Source organism: Vespula vulgaris, chromosome 4 (genome assembly GCF_905475345.1).
Source record: "Vespula vulgaris chromosome 4, iyVesVulg1.1, whole genome shotgun sequence".
Classification (NCBI taxonomy): domain Eukaryota; kingdom Metazoa; phylum Arthropoda; class Insecta; order Hymenoptera; family Vespidae; genus Vespula; species Vespula vulgaris.
In genome coordinates this window covers 687,392-705,610 of record NC_066589.1, presented here as the reverse complement: position 1 = coordinate 705,610, position 18,219 = coordinate 687,392, and the positions used below count along the sequence as shown (strand labels likewise).

The following is an 18,219-nucleotide window of genomic DNA, read 5'->3' as shown; positions in this document are numbered from 1 at the left end:
CGCTTCGTGAATAAGGTCTCTGAAGCTAACTCTACCATTTCTCACCCTACCCCACTACTTTTTACCCGACTAGAAAATATAAATCGACTCGACACGATCGTAATGCTGAACAGTACAACTGAAGATTTTGTAGAACGTAAAGTGAACATATAGAAATAAATATCGACTTTGTGATGTATTTCGTACGATCGAAATTTAAAGTGCAGTGATAAAATAATCGTGCGAGACGTGATAAAGAACAAAAAACAAAAACAAAAAAATCATCGATATTATAATGACTTATCGCGATTAATATTGAGGAATGGATGTAAAATCGATCATTTTCTTTTTATTATTACTCTGTAGAATTTTCAATAGATCGTTAGCTAACGAAATATTTTCTGACAATGAAAAATTTATTCGATCGAAAGAATTTATTGAAAATGATCCGAACGGGATATCGACGTCCGAAGATATCTCTTCGATATCATCAGAACATATCGATGAACCACCGGATCATAAAATACCTTATTCCGAACACGAAAATTCTAACAAAGATATTCCAACGAAGCCAAAATATTTAGCACCGGGTGATTGGGCCAAACCATCGAAAGAGAAAAATATTTCTATAGATTTTGTACCTACAAAAATATATGCCCAGGTTAGAGAAACTCATACGGTTAAACGTGCGCCACGAGAAGAAGCTATCGAGGAAGCTGATACCGACGAAGAAAAAATAAATGCATTAAGATTACGTGAAGTCGTGAAGAATTCTAAGGTAAACACGGTTTACACGGAGGAAGGTTATGAGGATTCTGCTTACGATCATGCTGGACACATCAGAGACGCTGATTTTCACGAGGATTTTAATAGAAATCTTCGGAATCGATTGAAGGAAAAACACGGTGAGGAAAGGACGATTTCGGACGAACTAACAAATCACGAGGATAATCATAACGAAGACGATAAAAACGACGAAGAAAATTCACGTGAAAATTACTTGGAATCTAATTTGAATCCTAAATTGATCGTTCGAAATGAGATCGAAACGTTAGAAAAAGATCTCGAGCGAGAATCTGAGGAAGCTGAAGGTAACTCTGACATACGACTGTTCGATTCGAAGAAATTAAAAAAATCTACGAGTTCCGAAGGAAAATCAACGGCTAATAATGAAATTTCTAGCAATGAAAATTATAATCAGGATCGTTGGAAAGATGAGAAAGAAAACGAAAATACTTACAATAAAAATCCAACCGATCGAATAACTACTGCTTATAATAATCCCGAAGGAACGATCGTCGACCGATCGAAGGAGAATCTATCGACGACTGATTATGGTAAAATCGTATGGGATTTTTTGAAAACGACGACGAGCAATCCATTGAACGAACAAGAAATTACGTTGATACGTAAAGAAGCAACTACGTTGTCTCCTGATTTGCAATTACCAATGTTGGTTACTACGATGCCATTAACTCTATCTGGATCATATTTTTTACCAACTATCAAAGAAACAGTGACTCTACCTACCGTTTATCCAGCTTCTCAAAATTTTCTTCCTCGCGGTTTGAATTCTGAAACAGTTAATGCCGGACTGATCACGTCGATTGCTCAAAACGACGATCAAATTTGGCCAAGACAAACCAACGTCGTTAATTACGTTGATCTCGAGGATTCAACAACGATTCGTTCAGTTATCTCGGACTTTTCGAACTCGTGGAAACCTTCAACGCGTATCACAACTGGTCGATCTTCTTTAAACAACTTTAACGATCTCGTTTCAAGCAACGGAGCGATCGAATCCCCTACGACAAGTTTACCTGAAGAAAATCAAACAGAAAATTTCCAATCGGACGATGTTAAGATCGACGATAACAAAGAAAATTTTTTCTCGAATTCTTTTATCGATCGAAAGAAGATAAAATACAAAGTCTTGGGAAGACACAAGCCGCGAAAATCAACAAAGTCTTCGATTTCTTCTCGATCTCGAAAAGAGAACGATCTTAAAGATTTATCGGACGATGTTCAAAAATATAACAAAAATTTGAACGATCAAAGGGCGAAGTACACGAAGGTATTGAACTACGTTATGAATCAGGATCGATCGAAAGAATCGAACGGTTTTACAAACGCAAGAGGACCGAACGAGGTCAAATATTTCGACTTTCGTGTGGAAGATCGTCCAACAGCAGGTAGCGAATTGGCTGTTGTTGATCAATCAAGCGTGCCGATCGAAAGCGAAACGATAATGAGAGAGCCGAACGATAAAAACTTTCCACGGAATCGGCCGATCTCAAGCGTGGACAGCTTCCTTGGTACGTCCTCGCTTCCGATTTATAAAATCGATACTTTTTCACTTCTCGGGCTATCACCACCACCATTACCATTACCAACACAATTATTACCACCGTCGAAATATCGAAACAAATATCGTTCTGTATCATTTCCTTATAACAACGAAGGAGGATATTATCGCAATATCGAGCCGATATTAAAATATGCTCCAGTGATCGTAGATCTAAAACGAAAATCTCGAACGAGAAGAAAAAGGACGGCGGAATATGTGAAAGGCGAGATAAATAATGGCACGACTAATCGCGAAGAAATAAATCAGGATAATGATAACATTTTTCGAGTTACGAAAGACGGAAGAAAATCGAGAGTAACTGAAGGATCAAGAAATAACGATTATTACGAAGAGAGAACGCGTCAAAGAACTATCAGCAAGTCATTAGATGATAAAAAACCTCACGAGGAATTATTAAACGAATCGCCAAATATAACAACCCTAGTGGTGGAGAAGGAAATCGAGGAACGATTTAACAAAGATCACGAAAAAAGTGACAATGAAAAATTAGAAAATCAAAGGAAAAATGACGAAGTCAGTGTCGAAGTCGAAGTACCGACGAATTACGATTACGTCGAAGAACTTGCGAATCAAGAAGTTGAGAAACTTCCTGTTATTGAAGAAACAACGAAAATCGATTTAAAAAAATATCCTTTCTACAAAAACGAAAGGATATCTGATTTATCCGGTCTGAAGTACGCTCTTCATCCTGGAAATGTTCCAAGAAAGACGTCAACCGGAATGGAATTTTACGATTCTCGCGATATCTATAAAAATTGCGAGGAAGTGGATGCCGATTTAGATGAACTTCCACCTAAGGAAGAGAGACCATCGAACGATCGAGATCCTAGCGTACATGAACCTCGTTTAAGAGGTTTAGGAGAGAAGTTAGATTGTTTCAAAGCAAAGTACTTTGACGAGAATCCTTTCGATAACCCTCTGTTTATAGAGAAAAACGTCGGTGATCCTAACTTGCCAAAAGAATTGGATCCCAAAAAGCTTTCAAAGAGAGTTCTAGTGTTACCGATTGGAACTAGCGAAGAATATATTCCAGAGAAATTGTCTAGAAAACCTGAAAGAGACTCTTATCGTCCTTACATTGCACGAAACTCGAAAGGAGAGAGAAGAGTTCCGAAAAATCAACCGAAAAAAGAACGTATATCTGCATCATTAGAATTAGCACCTGTTCCTTATCACAGACAAGTTTACGAGGATGTAATGAACAATATAAAAGAATCCGCAGACGTTTATCGTAATCATCGAATGACGACTATCAGTCCTACAACCCTAACTGAATCGGTGTCAGACGATGCAACGAACGTAAAAACATTCAACAATATTTCATCGACTAATAAAACTAATTTGTCGGATATTGAAAGAGATTCTAACACAACCAAGATAGATGGTCTCTTACCACCGAAAGGACCAAACGATTTTGGAAAGATAATTGGCCCAAGAAGAAACAGAATTACACGGAAAAGTAGAAGAAGGCCTTCTTTATATCACCTTCCAAGAACCATCAGACGTTATCACAAGATAACGATTCAAAAACGAAGTATAGAAAAACCATTTAACGATTCGAAACTTGTCGATTTAGTAGCTAAGAAAAATGTAAAAGCAAATATTAAAAATGTGACTAACAGATTTAATACAACGTTGAGACCTCGTAGACGAAAATCCTCTGTATCTAAAAATTTGACATTGTCCGCTGACGATTTAAAAAAAGATTCGTCCAGTAGGATCGTTTATACGATCAGAGATAGAATCAAACATTCGAAACCAAAGGATGAATTGAAGGATGTCGGTAAGTTCACAAGGGAGTCAAGGACATTAGACGAAGATAGTAGAAGAAAGGAACCAAGATATAACAGCGTTGAAAGAAAACGTAACAATTTCGATTCCTCAACGGTACCTACGATTTTGTCAACAATTTGGTCCGATAATACCGATGTAGACGAATCGACGACACCTAGTACTATTTCGAATAAACGCTTACGATACTCTACGTTATCAAGAAATAAAACACGAAAGGATTCCGAGGAACATCCTAGCGAAAAGGATTCGATAACGAAAGATAAAAATAAATACGAAGTTCGCGAGAATATCGATGACATTAAAACAACCCCAGCAGCAATTTTATCAACGACTTCGTTAGAATATTCCGACTATTTAACTTCGGATTCTCCAGGATACAATGGAGCATTTACAGAAGAAACCACGGATTCTCCGATGTTTGAAGAATCTCGATCGAAGGTATCTAACGATGACCTTGAAGAAGATTTCAAATCCACTGAACATTCCCACGAATCCGAAGAGGATTCTTCAGAAAAGGAAGAGGAGGACGAAGAGGACGAAGGAACATTAGAAACTAAGGAAAGGGATATATCCAAGGAGGAAGATAAAACATTTTTCTCTCATTACTCTTCCAGACCGTATTCCCCATCAGAAAATTACGAAGACGAGAAATATTCCGAATTAGGACCTCGTATCAACAAGCCGGCATTTTATCATCCATCATTTTCGATGCAGGGATACGAGAGATCAAATATCTCGCCTTTCGAAGAAAATAGCGAAGAGAAGGCAAGCGATGAAAACAAGAAAAGGACACGATATACGTCGTTCCCTTGGAGTTCGGAGGACGAAGGACGAAATAAGAATTCCTTCGGAGAATCGAAATATATTCCGTTCTGGAGTTATGAGTTTCCTTGGGAGAAGAGAGAACGATTGGCGAGAGAACGAAGAAGAGAGAAAAAGAATTATGGAAGATTCGATGATTTTAGTTCGAGGGATAGCAACGAGGATGTTTCGTCTTCTAAGGATACGCATACTCGTTTTTATCCTTGGGACTTATACGACGGTCCTTCTTCCAAGAAACAAAGGATTAATAGACAAGGACGATATTTCGATACGGAAGAAAGTAGTTCGTTGCATAAACCGGTTAAATATAGTAGCAAGTATAATTCGAATAATCTTAAATCATCGCAATCGATTGAAAATAATTTCAATAATATTCACGTAGATTCAGAAAAATTAAAGAGGAAGAAAGATCAAACAGGATCTTCGAATAATCGTCGAATCATTACTGGAACTTTGGTACCGGAGGATATTACTTTGGCACCTAGGAAAGAAATTGGGAGAAAAAAGATGGCCGAGGAAAATAATCTGACTGAAGTAACTTCCGTCGCTACGATAAAGCATAAGAATCGTAAGAGTACAACAAAGAAGGAAATATTGAAAGAACCACAAGTAGAATCTACTACTTTAAAAATTCCGATAAATACGGAAACGACAAATAAATCTAACAAAGTCACCGATCGACCCATCGACAGATCACGAAGACGTAGAATTTTGAAGAAAAATTTGAAAATTGACGACGATGTTAAAGAATATTCGACGAAACCTGTTACAGAACAAATTAAAAGAAGAAAGATTCGATCAACAACTACAGCGCCGACAACGACTAGGACTACAATTACGACGACGACTTTTAGTAGACTCGTATCTACTAAAAAGCCAATACGATATAGAAGACCTCAAACGAGATACCAACAAACGAATAATCAATTTTCTAAAATGAAAGACACCTTTCCAACACCGTCAACTACAACTGTTGAACATCGTTCGAGAGTCTCGAAAGAATCCTTTATCAGGACGACTTATCCTGATAACGAAAATTCGACTACTAATGTCAATGATGATCTTGGAACATTAGATATCAAACGTTATAACGAAAACAATAAAATCGATCGTAATCGTGGAAATATCACCAGTGAAAACGTCGAAAGGATATCAATGACAACTAAGGAAACACCTGATCATGTTTATCGAACGAAAAAAGTAGACAAAGATGGCGTCAAGGAAATGTTTATCTCCATCGAACCTAACAAGGCTAAGAACATTACTGAATTGGATGATTCTGATATATCGGAATTCGGAAAGGAGGATAATAAATGGGGAATCTCACAGGATCTTGATCTCAACGGTATTCCATCGACAGAAGTAAGTTCTCTTGATCAGGACGGAGTCATCCGACTTACCGAGCACAGCTTGAGCAACATCAGGTCTACCGTTTCCTGGATATCAGAGAATTACGATTATTAATTAAAAAAAAAAAGAAAACGAAGTTTAGATTCTCTGAACAGATGTTCTTCAAATTTTCATAAATTGGTTTTTTTCGTAAAAAACTCCATGAACTTATTGCAAAAGAGAAAAAGAGTTAAAAAATTATCGTCGTGGATTATTTCTTCCCTTTTTCGTATATCAATACAATATTCGGATCTATCGGAGTTCTCAAAATATTATTAGAGAATTACGAATACCAATTAAGAGAAAAAAGATTTATATCTTTAATAAACGATCTTCGAATTTTAATATAATTTTCTTTTTTAAAGTTTGTAAATGATTATCGTGTGAACGTAATATTTAGGTCTATCATATTATCCGAATATTGGGAAATTACGATTATTATTTAAAAAGAAGTTTAAATTCTTTCAATAGATGATCTTCGAATTTTCATAATTTTTTTTTATTTCCATGAAAATTACTTGAATATATATATATATATATATATATATATATATATATATATATATGTATCTTCTTTTGTCAAAATATTCGAAGATCGTCGCCACGAATAATTTCTTTCTATTTTCATCTAAGTATTTAGAATATTATACGATTTCAGAGTTATCTAATAGGCAATCTCTTGGGACAAACGTTGGAGCCATATTCGAGGAACAATAGTGAATTCAAAGATGGCAATATAAAATTAGAAGAGATAAAAGAGAAGAATGAGAAAGAAGAAAAAAAGGAAGAAGAAGAAAAAGAAGAAGAAGAGAAAAATAATAAAATTAAATCATCGATCAAATTTTTACATCATCCGGAACAAAGGTTGTATTATTACGTAGAACGACGTAGGTAATTATTTACGTGTTATTATTTCTTTTTCTTTCTTTCCTTTTCTTCGAGATCCTAATCGAAATAAAAATTTCTCATTGTTTACGGGCTTTATATACAATCTCTTCTTTCGAATATTTAATTACTATAGTTTACAATTCATGTATTATTTAATTGTTCTTCGTGTTGTATTCTAATATACTTTTACACTTTATTATCTGTACTATTTTGTTATAAATAAAATATGCAATCTCTTTCACATTTTTCTTTACGATCATCACTCTATTACTATAACATGACTATAAATGAATAGTATACCGAGGTCATTAAACGAGTTACGGAATCATGTTTTGTGTGTTTCAACAGTAATGAAACCTTGATCTAATTTTGGGGGTATAGACCTGTAATATTACGTTTAACATAGATACTTACAATTAATCTTAATTATCTTTGAATGTGTAATTAATACGATGACTTAACGTTCTTTATAGCATCGTTATAAACAAAGTAAAAAAAGATGAACGTTATATTAGATTATCAGATTATCGTCTAACAGGATCGTCGATCGATCACATATATGTAGATATATATGTACGTATATATCTATACATATATACGTATGTAACATATACACATATATACGTATATATGTGGTTAGCCTCAATGCCAATTCATGTGTAGTACAATATAAATGGTAGAATGTATCGAGTTGATCGGCAATGGATTACAGAATTGTGAAAATCATGACTAACTTAAAAGAGAATTCGAATATCTCTTGCGATCTTATTTAAAAAGAAAATAAATAAAAAAAAATCAAGAATGTTGATCTGTTCATATATCCGTATTTTTCTAATTATTTACATTAAACGAAGAGACATGAACACACCTTGGTAATATGGAATGTATTCGCGGTACCGTAAGTACTTAATTAAGTAGTTGGGTAAGCATATAACTAAAATGAAAATAATTCGTAGAAACCTGTTCTAACGAAACGTTCTTTCTTAAATGTCTCTATCTCTAGAGGACATCGAAAGTTGTTTAAATGGAAGGGATGAAATATTGTTAATTAAAGACAAAAAAAGAAAATAATAATAACACTAATAATAATAATAATAGTTAGGTCAACGTAATCAAACGTGAATGCGAATGAAATATTTAAACCTTGATTATTGTAGACAAAAGTTATAAGAACCATGTCTCACGTAGATACGATGTGAGAGGCGCCCCGCACTTTTCTCAAGGTTAAGGTATTTCAGGGTAGGAGAACATACGTATCCTTGCTAAGCGGTAAAGAACGTGTTAGCGTGGAATGACACGCGTTGATAAAATCCTAGAACACGATAAATAAGTCCTCGGGAAATTGAAAGGGAACACTAGAGCACGATTGGTCAACGGTAATACCACGCCGTCTATATAATTCGATCCTTGCCTTTGTACCCTAGTTTTGCCTGTCAGTTGGTCGTGCAATATCATTTAAAACGACGACATGTTTCTTACCAAGGTATCTTAAGTGATTTACCTTAGATTACTATTATCAAATAATTCCAAAGAAATTAATGTATCTTTTCTTTTTTCACTTGTTTTCTTTTCATCTTGCGGAATAAAATAACGATTAGTGTTAGTTGGATACGATCGATTCTATGAAATTCAAAATTTTGCGAAGTGATCGATGTGTCGAAAGTGTAAATAAGTTTACGAAGTTCAAGTTTGATATTTCTGATGGTGTTAATTCTTCGTAAAAAGAAAAAAAAAAGAAAAAACAAAGGAAATTTCCGTGTAATCCATGGTAACAATGGTGATACAACGACGATCGCGATAAACTTGAAAAAAAACATGATAATATTTAATCAAACGTTGTTGAAACTTTCCACGGCAAATAAACTCTCGCTGTTATTTTTATTACCTCGATCTGTCGCGATGCAATTCGATCCGGGGCGTGTTCTTGCTACTCTAATATGAATACTCGTGATCACAGTACGGTGTTGCGTTCACCTAGAACAAAAGAAAGGGGCATGTTAGATTATGTATTTATATAACTATTGATTTCGTCGATTTTTAATGAAAACATTGAAAAAGTTTATTCGTTGTTCAACGATAAAGATATTCAAGAGAGTCTGTTACGAAATATTATATAATTTATTCGGTACTTTATAAGGCGATTCGTTTTATATCGATTTGTCGTATACTTTCTAATATGTATAACGATATATTAATCTTATCGAGCGTGACCAAAAGCGTTTACATTTTTGAACGATTAGAAAGTGCGGTTTTCATAGGCATATATCAGGTTTAATTCAATTTAGAATCATATTAGAATCTATTCGAACACACTAAATATACATATATATTCTTTACTTTTTTTTTTTTTCTTATATAGATTCTCTTTTTATTTGGATTAATGCAGTTGATAAATTTATCAACAGCAGCGCCATTACCGGACAGCGCAGGAATCGTTGAGATGGTAAACGGATTGGCATACGGTAAGAAAAAAGCTCGAACAATCGATATTATAGATTTCTGTTGTAACGATATCTCTTGATAATTCAATATTAATACGTTTCATGCTAAACCTTATAGATCGCACCACTTGACATAATTCTATAATGACCGAAACTATTTAACAAATTTTTATTATTTGCAATTTTTATTATTTTTATCTTTTTCTTTTTTCATAGATTTAAATCAAAAAATATTTTTATTATTAATTCGTAGGTGGTATTCCTTACGGGAGTGTATCAGGTATGCTAGCAAAATATCCTGGATTCTCATCTCAACAAGCTATTCAATCAAGAAGATTATCCACGGTGAAAGCTATTCGACCTGTAATCGTGACGCCAAATTTTAGAGCAACGAGATTGGCTGTCAACCATGGAACGCGACCTGTTCAGATTTATAATCTTCCAGGTGTTATCGCACCTGGTGTCATCGGCACGATTAGTCAAATTGGATTTTGAAAGATTCATCCTCATTATTTTCTCATTGACAATCATGTTCTGTTACATAAATACATTTTGTTGAGGTTTCGAATCTCTTCGTTAGGTATCATTTCGCAAGGATTCAATAACGAAAAGAAATTAATCTTGTAAATGAAATTTTTAAAGATTAATACGAAATACCTCGAAAATTACATATTAACACCGCTTACACAAACATTGATGCATTTATTGTAAGTACAAATGTATATCGTACGTTTCGACTTGCTAGAATATAATAATAGTAATAATAATAACAACAACAACAACAACAACAACAACAACAACAACAACAACAACAACAACAACAACAACAACAATAATAATAATAATAATAATAATAATAATAATAATAATAATAGCAATAATAATGATAGAAAAGAAGGACTTCAATTATAAATTTAAATATATATATGAAAGAAAGAATACAGAGTTCTGATTATTCGTACGTTAAGTAAGTCGTGAGCATCGAACGATTGAACCGTATAATTGCATCAATGAATGCCAACTATACGTTCAACGTAAATCCCTATATATATTGTTACATCCGTATTATATTTTTAGAACAAAGGGATACAGAAATGTTTAGAGAGAGGAAAGTATAAATGACATCGGAGTCGTTGCATATCCCTTAGTCGTCATCGATCCTATGCACGATGCATTACGGTCTCCACGTGAGTATCTAATGTGCGTACTAATACTAACGACGATAAGTGACACTGTATTTACGTGCATTCGTTGAAAATCTTTCATTTGTCAAAGTGTAATTACGTTGCTCAATACATTAAATTAAATATACAATAAAACTATAATTAAATGAAAAATAAAAATTAAAATAGTGTAATATATCAGCATCATTTTAATCAAAATATTTTATATGCGATAATAACGCTCGATCATTTATAATCGATTTAGAGATGATTTAGAACGTATCCTTGATTCGTATCCTTGATTCGGCCATTTAACAAATATTTCCTAATAAGATCGTTCTTATTTTTAGTCCAATGCACATCGAAGACAAGCATGACTCTTTGAGATATTAGAAAATTACTTACAAATGCGGATATTATGTTAATCATGCATCCTATTATAACATATCGTGATTTCTTCCGATCGATGGACGAATGCATCGAATATTTCTTCCTTTCTCTTAAAGCGAACGATCTTAAACAACTTTGAAAAAATAATTTGACCTTTTTTTATTTCCGCAAGGACGCAATCGAAAATAGATATATACATAAGAAGGTTCCGCACGAAGGGACTCACTGACGATTAATCTCCCTCGTCCTTTTCATTCGACTTTCATGCTTCGCTGCACGGTGCATTGATAATATTTGTCATTTTATTTTATTCCCATTCTATTCGTTAGAAATGTTTGAAACTTCCCTGAGTTTAAATAGATAATACTTTATAGTCTTATTTAACTAATAGATATATAAAAAGGAAAACAAAAAAGAAGAAAAGAAACAAGAGATTAAATTCTTTTTACAGATATTCTTATGCTACATAGCATTTTGGAAGGTCTTGGGTGTTGGAAGTGTCGCAAAGAGCACGATCAGTAAGTTATTACGTATAATTCGAGTTAAAAAAAAGAAGAAGAGAAAGAAGTTTTGTCAAACGTCGATTTGAAGATAAAAAAATTCCTCTTTTGTACATCCGATGTATTTTTAAAATCTTTTTTCCTCGTCACCCGAAATCTGACGATTTCGTGGAATGTTGAATAATTTTTATCTCATTACGATTCCGGAACTTATTTTAGATCGTTACCTCGATCGTGCCGTGATAATTTACAAGTTATTTAAATTTCCAAATATCTTACCTTAAAAAAAGGAAAAAATAAAAAGGAAAAAAATTTTAATCGACCTTTAAAATCCTCGAAGAAAAAAAAATCCAGTGGTTTCTAAAAATCTATTCTTTTATCATAGATCCCGACATTTTGACGACCTTCGCGAAGAACGTCGCTTCTGTATTGACTCCAACTTTACTCGGGGAACTTTCGACAAACCGAGGCAATAGATCCTTTCTCGAATTATCATCGATAACGAAAACAAATTCTGAACCGACTCCAAGATCATTGTCAAGTTCTAAGGACAACGTTGACGAGGCCACAACGCCTGAGATATATCGAGAGAAAGGGAATCTCAAAGAACCTAATCGTTTCTCAAATACGAGAAGACAGGCCGACGATTTTTATAACTCTCACGAGAGACCAAATTATCCTGAAAATTCTGGTTATCGTCAATCTCAACTTTACGACCCTTACAACATCCCAAATAATTATTTCCAATCAATCGGCCAAGGTGATAGGACCGATTTTCGTGCAAATCTGAACCTAGGTCGTCCCGTTAATGCTGGAAACTTTGCGAATGCTGAAAATCTCGAATCACCGGGTCGTTTTGATTCTATTTATCGACCACATGAAAGAATTTCGGGCGATGGGATCGTGGGTAGACCGTTTAGTGGTTTAAACGGATTCAATGGCTACTCTTCCTTTGAAGATCGACAAAGAGGTGATGTCAGATATCACCATAGTCCATTACCAATCGATGGACATTACTTTGGACCTTTTGGATTTGGTCCTTATAATCATCCTCTAGGTTACAAACATCCTTATGGTTACCCAGGTCGACGGCCAAACACGGATTCTGATGAAAATAATAATAGCAAAGAAGAAACGAAGGAAGAAAATGGTTCGGATCGTCCAAAATCTGATGATCGTCGACCATTTTACAGAGGTTACAGACCTTTTTACGATTTTCCCCCTTACAAATTTGGTCCAGGTTATTATCATCATAGAAACCATAACGAAAGTTCCGTCGATTATCGTTATGACGATATCGACTATTATCACAAGCATTATGATTATTATTATGACGATTTCTTTCCTGGACCGTTCCATCCATATGGTTATGGTCCAAAACGAAAGAATGGTAACAAAAATGGCGGCAAAAATGGTAATGGAAATGGAAATTCCGAAACACAGGAGAACAAAGATACCGAAACACTTTCGGCTAGTGAAAAAGCGGAGAAGACTATTGACGCTTCTAATTCGGAATATAAAATAAAAATACCAACGACTCTATTCGAAGATGGTTTGGAAAACGGGAGGATCGACAATGATGACTTGGAACATATCGATCCTGCTGCTTAATAAATAGATTAGAATTCGTCATCTCTTATTACCAAATAAATGATAAAAAATTCAAAAATAATAATAATCGTCGATGATGAAGTGGAAAATATCAATTTTATTAATGCGTAATAAATAGATTAGAATTTGTCATCTTTATTAGTAAATGATTTCATCTTTATTAAAAAAATAATGAAAGATTCAAAAATAGTAATCATCGATGATGAAGTGGAAGATATTAATTTTATTAATACTTAATAAATATCTTTCTCCAAATGAGTGTGTCTGTGTGTGTGTATGTATACATACAATATATATACACACAATATGCATACACATATATGTACACATACAATACACACACACAATATATATATATATATATATATTGAACAAAATTCTATTATTAAATATTACAAACACATTTTATCATCGATGCATTTTCAAATCGATTATTTGTATGTAAATAGAAAAATAAAAATTACTAAAAATTATAATGATCAATCCTTCATTCCTATCTCACAGTTTCATATAACTTTCGAGATTATATTTTATAAATGATAATAGTAATATATACATGATAATATAATATATATAACTTTTCTATTCGACGACAGAACGATGTATTTACTCATTTACTAAAAATGGTAGAAAATGGAGAAGTTTAACGATACTCGATACTCGATAAAGGCGCGTTAAAATCTCTTGGCTCAGACTCAATGGCAATCGTTTCTCATGGTAATGATATCCGATGTGTTCCCACCATTCTGGGAACTTATCCTGCGATTATACTTAACTCGACAATGTATAATACATACGGTCTACTAATTTTCTTCTTTCATGGGATTTTGCTTGCTCTCCGAGCACTATATCTATGTCGTCGATCACGACGGTGTAAGAACGTTTATGCAACAAAGTACATGCGATCATGTATCATTTTTTCTTTTTTTTCTTTTTCTTTTTTCAAATCCTCTCTTCGTTTTTCTTGGAAAACAAAAAAAGAAACGAAACTAGTTTTTCTTCTTTATCGAATTAAATTACAAAATATCTCTTAGAAAATCAAAAATGATGATGACTCATATCAAAATAATTTATAAATAAAAGGAAAAAAATATAAAAAGAAAAAGGAGATACGGGAAAAAAAGAAAATAGAAAAGAAAAGAAATATAGCCAATAAAATCGGCCCATAAAATCGACTTTGACATTTCGCTGTCAACTTGCACATTAATCGCTTGCGTCGACTTACATCACTGCGGTATTTCCACGCGTCCCTGCACTCTACGCAATATATACTATTATACTCGGCGTTATCATTGCGACTTCGGCAAATTTCTACATTTTGTAATTGGGTGTTCCCTTCTTCTGTCCCTTTCTCTCTCTCTTTCTCACTCTCACTCTTTCTCTTTCTCTTTCCCTCTCTTTCTCTCTCTATCCCCTTTCCTATATCTTTCAATATTCTTACATAAAATTTCAGCGGAGCAAGCATTTGTCTTTCTTCTCTTCTTTCTGTTTCGCTTACGATACTCGTGACAGGAAGGTTTCATTTTCAACTCTCTAACACATTGATATCACTTGCGTATATCGTTGAGTGATCGCTAATTATGATGCATTAAGCAATGGTTTCGCTCGACGTATTATCTCTCTCTCTCTCTCTCTCTCTCTCTCTCTCTCTCTCTATCTATCTTTGGTATAATAAGTAGTCAAGCTATTTACGGCTATTAATCAAGAATCGTCGACGACATAGTCGTTGGGAAGAAATTTGGATGTCAAGGCACCCGATGTACATCGAGTTTACCTCGGCATCAGCCACACGTGTGTGACCACGCCATGCATTATTCTTTCATAACGTTACATTGCATTCGTATAATCTTCCCTGACAATGGGCTTTGCTATTAACGTCCAGAACGGACCAATACCGTAGCCAGGGAAAAAAAAATCTCGAGAACAGCACCACCGGCTTTCTTATAAAAGAGGTTTACTCGTATCCAAACTCGACAGTTTCCTTCGACAGGGTTCTAGTCTTCTTTGACGTTAGATCGATCCGATCGACGAAGAACAGACAAAAGATGGCCTATTCAAAACTCGTGAGTAATTCATTACCTATGTATTAGTATTCTTTTCGTAATTTATTAATTTATTAAAAAGAAAAAGAGTATATATAGATATAATATAATATAAGATATAATATATAAAAAATAAAAAAAAGGAAAGAAGGAAATGAATAAATAAATAAATAAATATAGATATAAAATATAATATATAAAAAATAAAAAGAAAGAAAGAACGAAATTAATAAATAAATAAATAAAAAAATATAGAGATCGGAAGAAAAAGAAAATAGATTTATAAGAACCCTCGAAAATGTCAGTAGTCATTTGTCGATAATTTAATAGCAACCTAGAATCTCTTTTTTTTTCTTATGATAAACTTTCACTATTACGTCTGTTTATATTATTAGTTCCTTTTTTTTCCCCAACTTAGTTAATAGTTTTATTGTTGAGTCTCATCGTCGGCATGGCCGTTGCGAAACCTGGATATCTTGGCTACAGATTCGGTGGATTTGGATACCCATATGGTTATGGTTATGGCTACAGATATCCATTCTACGGATATGGTCATGGTTTCGGATATTATGGTAAAATTTTACATTTAAAAAATAATCATTTTACGTAAACCCATACGCTTTCTATCGACTCTAATTTCTTTTTCAGGAGGTTATCCATACTACGGTTTCGGTCATGGTTTCGGACATTATGGATATTATCTGTGATTATCATTCCAGTGACAAACTTATTTCAAAAGGAAGATATCAATAAGAAAGTTATCTTATTTCTCTCGTGTTTCAAATTACGCGAACTGTATAAGTCTGTGCTTTCGAAAATTCCCTTACGATTAATTTTACATCGTAACATTGTATCTCACAAATTTGTATTATGCTTTTTCAAAGATTTCTTGTATTTATATAAAAAAAAAAATATATATATACATATATAAGAGTTAAGCGAAAGGAAATAAAGAGTCATCACGTTGGTCCGATTATATAAAAGATATTTATGAATTTTGGCGAAGCTAAGGATTTCAAAATCTTATTAAATAAGATTAAATTACGTCGCATTAGAAAACTGATCCCAAGCGATGTAAAATTTCTAAACACATAACAATAAATTATGACCACGTTTCTTTGCAAATTCGTTTCGTTTGACGAAATTTTTTCCAGCCTAATACGAAAAGATACGATCACGAAGACCATTCTTTTTTTTCGTTTATTACAGATATATATTGCTTAGAAGGTCGATGAACTCACAAGAATTTTCTTAGTTCTCCTCGTACGTTGTAATACGTGTAATTTCGTAAGACGAAATTCCAGGTCTCTCGTATTAATCAAAAATATTTGAAGGATTAAGGAAAACGCGTATACTACTTGTTATGATACGAGAACGCATCTTTAACCTAGCGACCTAAATCCATGACCTTCTTCAAACAAGTGAACGGTGAATCTTTACTCATTCTATTTCTTTCTTTTTTTTTTTCGTGGCCTTAACGAGCAGTCAAACTTTGTTGTGTAACGAATGACCGAAAAAAGAACAACAAATGAGATAAAGAGAAATATCCGAAAAGGTAGACCAGTTCAAGGAAAACCAAGCATGATCGTTTAATGAAATAGGTACATAAGAACGTATGTATTCATGTACTATAGAATAATCACGAGCATATAATTTATCCCATTATAAGTGTGATCGAACATTTTCACTTTCTAAAGGAGTTTCATTACAAAAATTGCAGCACCGTGTATAAGCTGAAATATCAAGCGCATCATCTATCACACAGGATCGTCTTTTATTAACAGAGTATGAGGAAAAAAGATTACAAGTTTTTTGATCTTTAATTAACGTTAAACATAAGATTACAATTGTACAACACGCTATCACATCTATTATTGAAGTAATATATGAATACTAATCGATGTCATTAATTAAGAAAGAAATTATTTCTTCTGGAACAAGTTACGATTTATTCGTACAATTTGATTATTTCTTTTCTGTTCTACGATAGAAACGAATTGAATCTAATTGATATTTTTTATTGTTAGTGAGCAAAAAAAAATCTTGATAAATTCTGCTCTCATTCGTATACTTCCAATGACGAAACGCTTGCGTTTCCTACGAGGAATGCATCGAGTAATAATTTGCATAATTTAATTCTATCTAATTTATCGGTACTTTGTTCGCACATTTTCATTATTCGAATGACAGCATGGACCAACAGATGTAATTACGTCGGCATGGATTAAGTCAAGTTGTAAGAAACAATGATATGATGCGAAAGAAGAAATTAGAGTACACGTCTTACTTTCATGGAATAGATCATGTGTGACTTCTCCTCGAAGGATCGTCCTTTGTGCTCGTATTTTCTCTCTCTCTCTCTCTCTCTCCCCTCTCTTTTTCTCTCTTTCTCGCTCTTTCTTTCCTCATACTCGAGTAAGAAAACTAATAAAAAAAAAAAAGAAAGAAAAAGATATGAGTAAGAGCGACGATATAAAATATTCGTCAAGTTTCGTAATCGACTCATACTTACGTAATAATTATGGAAAAGAGAGTTCCAATGAGAGTGTCCGTATCTTCGAAGAGGAGTCGCTGAGGTCGGTTGTAACTTTTCAGGTCAACGAGCATCTCAGCATTTACCTTACGTTCATACATTATCGTAACAATTTTTGTAAAAATTCTTTGACTCACGGATTGGATTTTTATTAACGCCAATCATCTCTCACCCTCAAGTTTAAGTTAAGGAAAAATTCGTAAGATTTAATCGATAATTTCGATTATTAGTCGATTATGTAATACCTAAGGGAATATTCGTTAGATCATTCGTTAAATATCTTCTACATCTCGTTAATA

The 18,219-nt window shown here is 33.7% G+C and overlaps 4 protein-coding genes across 4 annotated transcripts; all 4 read left to right on the top strand.

Annotated features, from left to right (window-relative positions):
- Positions 1-102: 102 nt before the first annotated feature.
- On the top strand, positions 103-6,427 carry LOC127063187 (uncharacterized). The gene is made up of 4 exons (XM_050992589.1): positions 103-136; positions 411-1,837; positions 1,895-4,906; positions 5,144-6,427. The coding sequence occupies exons 1-4, from the start codon at positions 103-105 to the stop codon at positions 6,425-6,427; spliced, it is 5,757 nt and encodes a 1,918-aa protein (XP_050848546.1).
- A 2,280-nt stretch (positions 6,428-8,707) lies between these two features.
- LOC127062925 (uncharacterized) lies at positions 8,708-10,295 on the top strand. The gene is made up of 3 exons (XM_050991911.1): positions 8,708-8,723; positions 9,600-9,702; positions 9,935-10,295. Exons 1-3 carry the CDS (start codon positions 8,709-8,711, stop codon positions 10,174-10,176), a joined length of 360 nt encoding a protein of 119 aa, XP_050847868.1. The 5' UTR covers position 8,708; the 3' UTR covers positions 10,177-10,295.
- Positions 10,296-10,842: 547 nt separating this feature from the next.
- LOC127063456 (uncharacterized) lies at positions 10,843-13,461 on the top strand. The gene is made up of 3 exons (XM_050993283.1): positions 10,843-10,868; positions 11,686-11,752; positions 12,120-13,461. Exons 1-3 carry the CDS (start codon positions 10,851-10,853, stop codon positions 13,343-13,345), a joined length of 1,311 nt encoding a protein of 436 aa, XP_050849240.1. The 5' UTR covers positions 10,843-10,850; the 3' UTR covers positions 13,346-13,461.
- Positions 13,462-15,335: 1,874 nt separating this feature from the next.
- LOC127062964 (glycine-rich protein-like) lies at positions 15,336-16,247 on the top strand. The gene is made up of 3 exons (XM_050992020.1): positions 15,336-15,408; positions 15,806-15,959; positions 16,036-16,247. Exons 1-3 carry the CDS (start codon positions 15,391-15,393, stop codon positions 16,092-16,094), a joined length of 231 nt encoding a protein of 76 aa, XP_050847977.1. The 5' UTR covers positions 15,336-15,390; the 3' UTR covers positions 16,095-16,247.
- Positions 16,248-18,219: the final 1,972 nt, after the last annotated feature.

Bases quoted from the DNA above. Each gene is read 5' to 3' on its own strand.
- LOC127063456 (XM_050993283.1), top strand. The intron at 11,753-12,119 runs GTAAGTTATTAC...CTTTTATCATAG, and splicing joins TGTCGCAAAGAGCACGATCA to ATCCCGACATTTTGACGACC.
- LOC127062964 (XM_050992020.1), top strand. The intron at 15,960-16,035 runs GTAAAATTTTAC...TTTCTTTTTCAG, and splicing joins TCATGGTTTCGGATATTATG to GAGGTTATCCATACTACGGT.
- LOC127062925 (XM_050991911.1), top strand. The intron at 9,703-9,934 runs GTAAGAAAAAAG...ATTAATTCGTAG, and splicing joins GGTAAACGGATTGGCATACG to GTGGTATTCCTTACGGGAGT.
- LOC127063187 (XM_050992589.1), top strand. From the start codon at position 103: ATGCTGAACAGTACAACTGAAGATTTTGTAGAAC. The intron at 1,838-1,894 runs GTTAAGATCGAC...ATCGATCGAAAG, and splicing joins AAAATTTCCAATCGGACGAT to AAGATAAAATACAAAGTCTT. The intron at 4,907-5,143 runs GCAAGCGATGAA...TCGTCTTCTAAG, and splicing joins AAGAAAATAGCGAAGAGAAG to GATACGCATACTCGTTTTTA.